The following is an 11,171-nucleotide window of genomic DNA, read 5'->3' on the forward strand; positions in this document are numbered from 1 at the left end:
TATAATTATTTTGATATTCCCATTTTATTACATTTTCATCCACAACTAACTTTTTTTTTAATTTAAGATAAACGTGTTTAATTTAGTAATTAAATAATGTTAAATTATGTTATTAATCATTGTACTTTGTGAAATTTGTAATTTGAATAATTTTAGTTCATGTAGTTTTCGAATTAATCAATTTTAGTCCTTTTACTTTTTTCGAAATTTGAAAATTTAGTCCTAATCCAAATAGTATCATTTAAATCTAATTGGTTAAATTCAATTAGTAGTCACATACTATACGTACATTTGTAAATTTAGTCTATATTTTTCAATCAGATCTTTCTAAGTCTTTAGAGCGTAATATGTGGAAACAATAAACTAACATGACATTAAAAATATGATAATATGTTCCACACATCAGATTTTGGAAATAATATAACTTAATGAATTTAATAGTTGTCATTTGACTAAGACTAAGAATTCAAATTTAGGGAAGTACGGGAATAAATTTGACCAAATTAAAGTATAAGGATTAAATTTAATACTTTCGTAAAGTACAAGGACTGATGGCTAAATTTAATTGATTAAATAAGGGTATACCACATTCAAGGTCACTAAACTATAAGTAAATTTTCATTTAAGTTATTGGGCTGTTAAAATTGCTATTGTGTGGCCTCTTTCATTTGCACCATTTGCACTAATCAAAAACTCTTCTTCCTCTTTACTTCTAAAGTTTATTTTTTTTCATGAAATAGCTTTGAACGTTGTGAACTTACGAACCAAAATCCACCATACTGATAATTGTATCGTCTTTTGGAATTCACTAGTCAAACTTAAAAAAAAAATTTAATAGCCTTGTGACTTAAATAAAAACAATCGAATAGTTCAATGACTTAAATAAATTTTTTTGAATAATTCAGTGACCGTTTTGTAACTTTTTGAAGTTGAGTGACCAAAACGTAAATTGACTAACAGTTTGATGACCATTGGTGTAGTTTACCCATTAAATAATGAGTTAAACCAATTTTTTTTTTGAGGGATTGAGGAACCAAATGGGAAATCTTGGCGGCGACAGAAATATACTGACTAGTGGGTGTAAGGGAAATTTTGAGGGGTTCGTCTTGGATCCAGAAGGAGAGGGGGCAGTGAGAAAACTGTGAAAGACTTTCCCTTTACCTCATCTCTCTCTCTCTCTCTCACACACACACACACTTGAAACAATTTTTTTGTGTTACACATTTGACTGCTTTCATCTTTTTTATCTGCAAGTCTCTTTTTTTTCTCCAGGTATTTATTTATTTTGGCTTCATCATCCAGTTTTGTTTGGATCTTGTGTACTTTTATTCATCAGCTTTAGCAAGTTCTTTTGTTGTAGTTACAGGCTTACAGCATGATTTTTTTTCTTCATATTTTGATTCTTTGTTTTGGTTGCTATTTTTTTTTGGGGGGGTGGGGGGGATGGGTTTTTGTTTATGAATATCTAAATTTGTTGGGTGTTTTTGTTGTTGCTTCACTGTGCTGTTATTTAGGGCTTCCATGGAGGGGTATCCTTTCATTTGAGCAAATATCCCTTTTTTTTCACTTTAAAAGTAAATCTTTATAATTTTTTTAATAGCTTGTGATGTGGATTTGAACTTGGTTCATTCTTCATTAATGGAGTTGAACCAAGGGGTTTTGCTTAATTTGCAGAGGAACTGCTATTTCCTTTGATATATTTCATATATCCAAAGTTCTTTCATAGGCTAAAGCGTTCTTTATACCATATGAGACTGTAAATATCACTATAATTCAATGTCATGCATGGTTTCAATATGGATTAGTTTGGATTCTTTGATTTCTAGCAGTTTAGTACTATGAAATAACATTGAAACCTATTTGTTAATGCTAGTATTGAAAATATAATGAGAGATAGTATGATGGAAATGGTTTAATGCATCCATAGGTCTCAGAAGAAGTGGAGTGAACTTCTTCCCGGGTTATTTGGACTGAGTTCGATTCTTAGAGTCATTACTCATTACTATTGGGAGGACTTTACCTGAACACCACCCGGCTTCAACAAGATTAGTCTCAGCTCGTAAAAACATAAGAGGACACCAATAGGTGGTTGGAAGAATTGGAGTGGATTTTATCCCGAGTCATTTGGACTGAGTTTGATTCTTGTAGTCGTTAATATTGGGAGGGCTTTACCTGAACACCACCCTAGCTTGAACAGGATTGTTCTCAGCCCGTAAAACAGATCTGAGATAAATAAAAGAGAAATGGTTTAAAGCAAAATTTCCTAATGTCCCTTCTTTCCCACTTCATTCAAATCGGTCTGTGTTTCTATCATTTATAAGTGGGTAGTAATGAACTTAGAAAACAACCAGTTTATGTGACAGGTTTCGAAAAAAAGGTCATAAAATTTGCCTGTTCTTTTGATTTTTTTCACATGTTCTTGAAAAGGAAACTTCGTCCTTAAGAAATCATATCGAAATCTTAAACAAGACATGTGATCTTGTTTGTTTGTTTGACATCACTTGTTTTGACACTTAGTTTCACAAGTTATACAAGAACAAGTTCACTTTTTCCTGTAAGAACTTGAAAGTTGCCTCTTGTTCTGTTATTTTTGCTGAATGAAAGTTGAGCATATTGATTTCAACTAGTTGTGGTATTGCGGTTCCATGTCCGTATAGGCATAGATTGCATTGTTTCTGAATTGGTTTTATGTCAAAGATATTGCCGAGAATTTGGGTATTTTATAATTTAGCATTTGGATATGATTTTGGTCACTCAAGTATACATGCAATTTGATTTTTCAAATGGTTAATCAGTCCTTTTAATCAATTTTCAGTCAATATATATAAAGGAAGGAAATCAGTGTAGGGGGGTCTTTGGATTTCCATCATGTTCAAGAAGATATCAAGTAGAAACCAAAGATCGAAAGGAATCAGGATAAAACATGTCCTTCAGATTTGCCTGTTACTCGGGGTTTGCTTCTGGTTAATCTACCAAGTCAAGCGCTCGCATGATAAGAGAAAAGAATTTGATGCAAAAGATGCTAAAGTCTCTGTGAAAGAACAAGCCGATGATTTGATCTTAAAATTCGGGAGGAAAGACCTACCTCACGTGCAGGAAGCATCTAAGAACTTCAAACACGAAGAAGAAGAGGAAGAAGAAAATGTGATAGAGGATGAAAATAAACACGATGAAGAACAGGAAGAAAAAACTAAGAGGCAAGAAGCAGAGGAGCATGAAGGAGCAAAAAAACACGTAGAAGAGGAACGGGTAGAAGGAAGCAAACATGAAGAAGAGGAGAAGGAAGAAGGAAGTAAACACGAAGAAGAGGAGGAAGAAGAAACAAACAAACATGAAGAAGATGAAGAGGCTGAAGAAGTGCGGAGCAAGCATGAGGATGAAGAGCAAGAAGCTGAAATTAAGGATGAAGAAGCGGAAGATGAAGGAAAAGTAGTTGGAGATGATGAGGTCGATGAAAACGAGCAAGAAAGAGCAGATGCTGAAGTTGGTAATGAAGAAGAATTAATGGACGAGGAGAAAGAGAGAGAAGCCGAGGGTGATGATAAAGAGAACGAGGAAAAAGAGGGTCATGAAGGAAATGAGGAGTCAGCAAATGATCAGAATGTCGATGGAGGGGATAGGGATACACACGAGGCAAGAGAGGAGCAATACAAGGGAGATGATGCTTCCAGTGCCGTGTCCCATGACACACAAATTACTACCTCTGAAACTGATAAATTAGAAATGGAAAATCCTAATGACAACTTGACAACGAATGTTTTGGAGCAGGAGAGCAAAGCCAATGCTACTGAGAAAACCGATGGTGATGAAAACAAGTCCGAAGGTAAACAATCTGAAGGTGGTAGCTCGTCTACTGGTGATGAAAACAAGTCAGATTTGAAGGCCGATGAAGGTAAACATTCCGAAACTGGTAGTTACTTGAACACGACGGACAGTAAAGCAAATGATCACGACACTGGATCATCAAACTCTGAGCATATCTCTCTTCAAAACACAACAGACACAACAGAGCTCATTGTCCAAGCAAGCAATAACACTACGGAAGAGAGTAAAGAAACCAACAACGAGGCTGCAAAAGAAATTCCGGGTTCACTGCAAAACGGGACTTCAGCTCTAGATACAACAGGAGGTGGTAGGGTTATTGAAGAAATATATAAAGAAAAAGCCAAGGAGACCGTAGTAGATGCAAGCAAGATCGAGAACGTAGTAGATGATACCCCGAGGATAAATGTAACAACCGAAGGTATCGGTTTTGAATCTTCCACGAATAAGGAGACTACTGATAATGAGAAACAAGAAGGTGACAATGAATCAGATGGAAAAGATGAAAACGAAGACACTTCTTCCTATAATGAGACTGTGGACGGAAATCATAACGACCCCATTGATACTTCCGACAATTCGGTTTCACAAGAAGAGAAAGGTACTGAAATAGATTTGAGTACATTGCCAGATACTACAACAGAGGGGGCGAACAATGAAGATAGTGTAGCTGAATAAAAATTCTGGTTATATAAATGGTTTGTTCAGTTTTTGTGAACTGCTTTAAAACTGGTAATGGTTTTTTAGAGAGCTTTGTTTCTACTTTATTTAAATATCAAACTATGTTTAGAGAATACGGTTTCTTCTTTAAAAATCAAAATGTGTAGACTATTATATTATATTGTTAGTGGATGCAATCTGTATAATTTGTGGCAAGTTCTTTTATGTGAATATTTTTCTTTTAAATCTTTCATTTTCCATTTGTTTGGCATGGCTTAATGCACGAGTGTGTGGTGTAGTGGCTAAAAGACATTGCTTAAAGCATGACAGCATGAGTGGTGAGAACAATGCAGGCTGTAATTAGATGTCAAGGTGGTGGTGTAGTGGCAAAAAGACGTGAAGTCAAAAATTAGTGTAGTGGCTTAGTAAGTTGGACTTGCTGCAAAAACGCAAAAGCTGTCAGAAGTGGGATTTGAACCCACGCCTTCTCACGAAGACCAGAACTTGAGTCTGGCGCCTTAGACCACTCGGCCATCCTGACTTGATGAACAACATCTCTAAACTACTTTATAAGATAATTCCATATATCTGTGATCTCATTTTTATATTCATCAATAAAAATTTAAGAATAAATTACATTAATAGTCATCCAACTATTAATAAATTTTGTTTTGGTAATTAAATTATGAAAAGTTATAAAATAGTCATTCAACTATTCGATTTTATCGTTTTTGGTCATCAAAAGGCTAATGGTGATATTTTTGAAATTGACATAATAACAACTTTAACTCTCAACATTTATAATTTACATCAATTTAGTCTTGATTCGTATAAAAAATTAGTCCTAAACGTTTACATATTCTATAATTTGATTTATTGTTTGCACTTTTGCTTCTTTGTGACTTTGGGATTAAATTGTTTTTGTTGACTTTTTTGGTGAAAGGGTCACCTAGAAAAACAAAACTGTAAATAGAGATCAAATTACACAATACATAAATGTTGAAGGTATAAAGATCAAATTACTAATAATGAAGTCGCTATTAATTTCTATTTCATTTGAGGGGAAAAAAGAATCAGACAGTATCCAAAGCCTGAGATCCCTGTCATGTTACAAGAAATCTTGAAAGAAAAAACACAGCCTCAAATTGTTAAAGACAGGCTGTTTAGTAGGGCAATGTATGAGAATTTTAATGATGACAGAGAAAGAAAACTTTTCACACCATTTATCCACATGATCCCTTTTCTGCTACTAATTGAGGCCACAAATCCAGGCCTCTATACATGCTTGGCAGCAGATTTAACCTCAAACTAATTGTAGGTTACCAAATGCCAACCTGCTTACATGACATTCTCTATTTAGTCACACTAACAGCCTTACACCCTTTTGCTGAGAAGTAAAGCATATATGGATGGCTAGAAAAGTAAACTAGTGTAGAAAATCGTTGAATTTGTATTCAGCTTTCAAGGTTCTTTTCAAGTTGATGTGAATTATACTTCAACATCATCCATATTGTCAATGTGCATGATCAACATAATGCGAGAGGTCTAATCTTTTACCAAAAATCTTATTATAGGTCCAGTAATTGCAGGTTGTCTAGTTGTTAAAGGCAGTATTAGGTGCAGAATTCAATTTCAAAAGGTGTATCATATACACCAGAAAACAAGGCTCATTAAATTTTCAAATTAACTGAGATATAGAGTAGAAATAGGTGAAAGTATCATGGAGGCTTTTGTATTAAGAGTTAGTTCTTGTACATTAAAAAATTCATCTAATTGTACGGTTAAAAACCTAACTAACGAAATAACAAGACAATGACATGTGACATGCTATATGTATCTTATGTTAATGTATAGAGACCAATTTTTTTACTAAAATGAATGAAAGTTTTAATAAAAGGATTAATTTACTATTTAATCTAACTTAAAAGGGATTAATTTACTCATGTTAAAGGATTAGTTTGCTTTTTTACTGTAGCTGCGAAAGGAGGTAAGGGCTGATGGTCATGGTACCAAGAAATGACCAAAAGGCTATGTGAATGACTTAAAAGTAACCAAGTAGAGGGCCTTTTTTTTCAAAGATTAAATGCACACAAATAGCATAAGTGAACCCACCAGTATCAGCTGCCAACTTAAAGCCTTCATATAGGGATGAAAGAGATGTTGTATGTTTTCACCTCATTTGGAAGACCTCACCATATCACACATGGAGACTTCACCCATCAGTTTTAGAGGTAATTTCGTCACCATCTCACTTTGTTAAATGCTGCATGGCTATAAATACATGGTCCTCACACACCCCATACATGTTTCACGGGGCTTAGAGAGCTATATTAGCCTTTCTCCATACCTTATAGGGATTCCTAATTCTTTCTACACGAGAAAACTATACGTGAAAGCACCTACGACTCTCGGCCTTGGGATGAACCACCGTCAACAATCGAATATGAATTTGGTCTAATTTGAACCCTTTTTATTCGTCCCTTACTGTCCTATTGGCCACAGATAAAAACTTTTAGCATAATCAATGAGATAAACAAGGTAGTAAGGACACAAGTCATAGGGACTTTGATGCATATCTCCAATAAATTTTTAGATTCTAATATGCCAAAATTTTAGCTACTTTTTAAGATTTGGTACACTCTAAAAGCTAAAATATGCCAAAAAAGTGCTTCTGAAATATCCAAGAACTTAAGTATTCATATGCTTTCTTTTTCGGTTTGATCAAAATAGTCCTTGGCCTTTCACTATCCAATAAAAGCTAGTCCTATTATTAGCCTCATCTTATATTCATATCTGCACCCACTAATATGAAAACTCCATTGAAGTTGATGAACATTTAATTGATTTTGCTTATAGTTGCAGAAAAAAAGTCCAACAAATATTACCCAAGTAATAAATGCTGCATTATGAAAAAAATTAAGTCTTTGGAGGACTAAATCTGCTTCTACATTAATCCTTGCAACTTGACATGTGGATTTTCTTCAATCCAACACTTCCACATGTCCAACATAGGATTCCCAGTCACAATAAGTCATATATTATATATGGTTAATATAATATTTGGTATCTAAATTTAACTTTAATGTTTAATTCGATACTTGAGGTTTTTTCAATTTGATATTTTTTTAACAGTTTAGCACCTAAATTTGGCTTTAATATTCAATTGGGCACCTGAGCTTTTTTTTTCTTCCAATTAAGTATCTATGATTTAATTTAGGTACCAAATTAAACATTGAAGCCAGACTTAAATACTAAACCGTGATAAAAAAAGCTCAAGTTTCAAATTGGAAAAACTCAGATACCAACAGATGCGAATGCAAAGGGGGCATGCTGGCCCCTCCCCCAATGGAAAATTACATTTCAACTCCCGTAAAAATCATTAAATTATAAATTTATATATGATAAAATTACACTCTTGACAATTAAAATGAAAAAAAATTATTTAGTTCTTTTAAAGAAAATGATGAAATAATAAACTAATGCATGGTAAAATTATATTTTGATCCCTTCTAATTTTTTTTCTTAAATTTACTGTTGAATACAAAATTAAACATTTAAGTTAAACTCAAATACTTAACCGTAAAAGAAAAAACTTAAGTATAAATCGAAAAAATTCATGTACTAAATTGAACGAAGGTTAAAAGGAAGGTGAAAAGAAAAGGAATAATAAGGTATGTATAATAAACAAGAAAGATGAAGTAGAAAAAGATGAATAAAATTGAGTAATCACAAGGAATTTCATGAAATTAAAAAAGGGAAAAAGTATGAATGCCATGTCATTCCGCACTGTACAAATAATAATTAAAAAAATCCAGCTCAAGGGATTTGCTGTTAGTATATCTGCCGAAAGAATCATCCCCAAAAAGAACACCTCAGATCAGTTTTACTTTAACCACAAAAACCAAAACCTAGAAACGACAAAAAAATTCCCACCACCACTAGATTAAACGACAAAGTTCTGAGTTTGCTGTTGTCTCAGTTCTTTCCTTAGCTTTTGATTAAAAGACCGACAAGCATCCATACTTAGATCCATAGCCGCTGCTAATGCCACGAAAGCTGCTGCATCCTCCGTGCATGTCACGTGATGTACCCCTACTTCCACTTCCGGTTTACTGCATTTCCCCGTTCCTTCCACCGTTGATGACATCACGAACCCTCCCCTGAATTGATTTTGAGGCGAAAACCCGAAATCTGATCCTGATCCGGATCCTGGTCTTGACCCGGAACGTGATCCTGACCCGAAATCACCACTGCTTTGTGGACTTATTGATGGGGTTGATAAACTTGTTGTCATATCCATGGTGAATTTCCCGCCAAGTTTGGTGTTGATGGTGGAGCTGGCGACGGTGGATGTTACACTTGCGGCGGTAGTGATATCGTCGTGGAAGAGGTCGAACCTGAATCCAATGGCGTCGGTGAAACTAGGTTCACGCCAAGCTTCGAGACGACCCCAAGGTTTCCATGTTCCACAACCTGGTCGGAGAATTAACCATGCACCGGGGTTGGATTTTGTGACCCTGTCTGAACCAGGAGATGGTACGAAGGGTGTCACCATTGACGCCATTGCTACCGGTGAACCAGTAAGGTTATGGATTGTAATTGACCACCCTTTTCGTTCTTTAGAAGGCTGGTCTTTATCTGTTTTTAATGAAGGTAGCCATTTCCTTGGAGCTTTTGATTCAGACAAAGAGGATCTGTACAATAACATAACCAAAAATCAAAACTTTATAATGTAAAAGAAGATCCTTTGAACTTTATATAATAAAAAAAAGCTAACCTTGATCCTAGGTTCCGGTCGCTTGTGTTTCTAAAACCAAACTTGCAAGTAAAAACAGCTTGTTTAACACTTCCTTGAACTTGAAAAACCTGTGGACTACATTCAGGTTCACCACCGAACTGGAACACGAATCTTGGGTCTCGCTCGGTTCTAACCGTTAAACACAACTGTAAAGATGAACCATTTTTGCCTATAGTAACCCATCCATTGTGCGCCACACACGGCCTCGATTCAGCTCCGCGTAGATCCAACGGCACCGAGACCTTCCCTAGTAATTTCCCTGACGACAACCCACACGTACTGCCGCTTCCGCTGCCACCGGCGTAAACCTCGATGGAAACTTTATACGACGAACCCCATTTCGAGACGATGTTGTCGATCTGAGACTTGCTAAGACTAAAACAAGCAGCCAACGGTTTCTGAGAAGAACAGTTGTTGGTTTCTATGTCTTGTTGTGGGATTGTAGCTACTTGGTGCGGGAAGTTCTTGAGTTTAATCTTGCAATAACATGAAGAAGATGACTGTGTTGATGGGAATTTTAGGGCTAAATTACCCACCAGGATCCTTACAAAATGGCAGGGATCCATTTAAAAGTTTGGGTTTTTTTCTTTTTTCCCTTATTCTTTGGGATGAGGATTTTTTTGGACCTATGGGGGAGGGATTCAAAATAAAGAGATTTTAAGAGCAAAACGTAAGCAAAAAGAAAATGAGAAACCAGGCTGTAATATTAGCTGGGGGGTTACTGCAGACAAGGGAAGGGGACAAGGATGTGGAGCCAGCCAAGAACCAGGTGAGGTCAAGCTCAGCATCACGCCTTTGGGATTAAACCCCTCCACTGAGATTTTTCAGTTTTTTAAAGCGTCCATTTTAGTGTTCTGTTTATGATAAAAAGGGAAAACTTTTTGGGTAAATTCAATCTAAGGTCACTAAACTATTATAAGTTTACTTTTTATTCACACAATTTCAAAATATTACAAAATGATCATTGAACTTAAGTCATTAGGTTGTTAAGTTTTTTTCTTTAAAAAAGTCCAGCTAGCATGCTTCAAGCAAGTGGATCAATACCCATTAATAAGTATAATAATATACTTTAAATTTAAGTTGATCTAACAAACTAAACTATAAAAAAGAAGAGATAGGAAAAGTTTTGATTTTTGTAGGTGACTCAAATGGAAAAGGGTATATAACAACTATTTTAACAATTCAGTGACTTAAATAAAAATTTTGAATACTTCAATAACTATTTTGTAACTTTTTGAAGTTGAGTGACTAAAACGTAAACTTACTAATATTTCAGTTACCTTAGATGAAATATTCCCAAAAGTTTTTAATGATTTCTGTGGAACAGCTAAGCTACCACTGTTTTTTTTTTTTTTTGCTTAGACAAAAAGAAAGTTTTAATTGACTAATTAATACTCTTTCCTGCTTTAAAACGATAAACCAAAAAGTCTAATGTGACTAATGGATATAATTAATGTGCACATAACCATCATAAAGAAAAATGAAACAGAACCAGCTAAAGCCAAAAATTCAATAATTTTTCTACTATTATTTATATTTTTAATCTTATTTTTGAGTTTTAAAATTTCACCCGACTCAATATATTTGGTTAAATTTTATTATTAGTAGTTTATTATGCATAAAATTATATATTTAGTGTATATTTTTTAATTTAATTATTTTTAATTTTTATAATCTTTTTTAGTTATAAAAGGAAGTTGAATTATAACGTTTAATCGATAACAATAGACTAATTACTCAACATTTGTCTCTCAACATTATATTTTGCACTGCCAGAGGCGGTTGTGAGAAAAAAATAAAAACCTAGTTGGTAACACCTTACTGCCTTGTGTATAGTATTAGCAACCATATGTGCTGTTCGTGGTACATGTCGAATCTCCACTTATCAATC

At 34.5% G+C, this 11,171-nt stretch overlaps 2 protein-coding genes and 1 non-coding gene across 4 annotated transcripts; 1 reads left to right on the plus strand and 2 right to left on the minus strand.

Annotated features, from left to right (window-relative positions):
• The first annotated feature begins 1,018 nt into the window (after positions 1-1,018).
• Positions 1,019-4,616, plus strand: LOC107938867 (cilia- and flagella-associated protein 251). Of its 2 annotated transcripts, none has more exons than XM_016872111.2 (2): positions 1,019-1,272; positions 2,816-4,616. In XM_016872111.2, the coding sequence occupies exon 2, from the start codon at positions 2,869-2,871 to the stop codon at positions 4,498-4,500; it is 1,632 nt and encodes a 543-aa protein (XP_016727600.1). In that variant the 5' UTR covers positions 1,019-1,272; positions 2,816-2,868; the 3' UTR covers positions 4,501-4,616. The 2 variants fall into 2 exon arrangements, with proteins under 2 accessions (XP_016727600.1, XP_016727601.1); XM_016872112.2 differs by having other exon boundaries at positions 1,020-1,141.
• Positions 4,617-4,939: 323 nt separating this feature from the next.
• TRNAL-CAA (transfer RNA leucine (anticodon CAA)) lies at positions 4,940-5,023 on the minus strand. Its single transcript has one exon. It is a non-coding gene; the product is annotated as a tRNA-Leu (tRNA).
• Positions 5,024-8,200: 3,177 nt separating this feature from the next.
• Positions 8,201-10,106, minus strand: LOC107938879 (uncharacterized). The gene is made up of 2 exons (XM_016872126.2): positions 9,260-10,106; positions 8,201-9,176 (listed from the first exon to the last, which is right to left on the minus strand). The coding sequence occupies exons 1-2, from the start codon at positions 9,844-9,846 to the stop codon at positions 8,426-8,428; spliced, it is 1,338 nt and encodes a 445-aa protein (XP_016727615.1). The 5' UTR covers positions 9,847-10,106; the 3' UTR covers positions 8,201-8,425.
• Between the last annotated feature and the right edge of the window lie 1,065 nt (positions 10,107-11,171).

Source organism: Gossypium hirsutum, chromosome A03 (genome assembly GCF_007990345.1).
Source record: "Gossypium hirsutum isolate 1008001.06 chromosome A03, Gossypium_hirsutum_v2.1, whole genome shotgun sequence".
NCBI classification, from domain to species: Eukaryota; Viridiplantae; Streptophyta; class Magnoliopsida; order Malvales; family Malvaceae; genus Gossypium; species Gossypium hirsutum.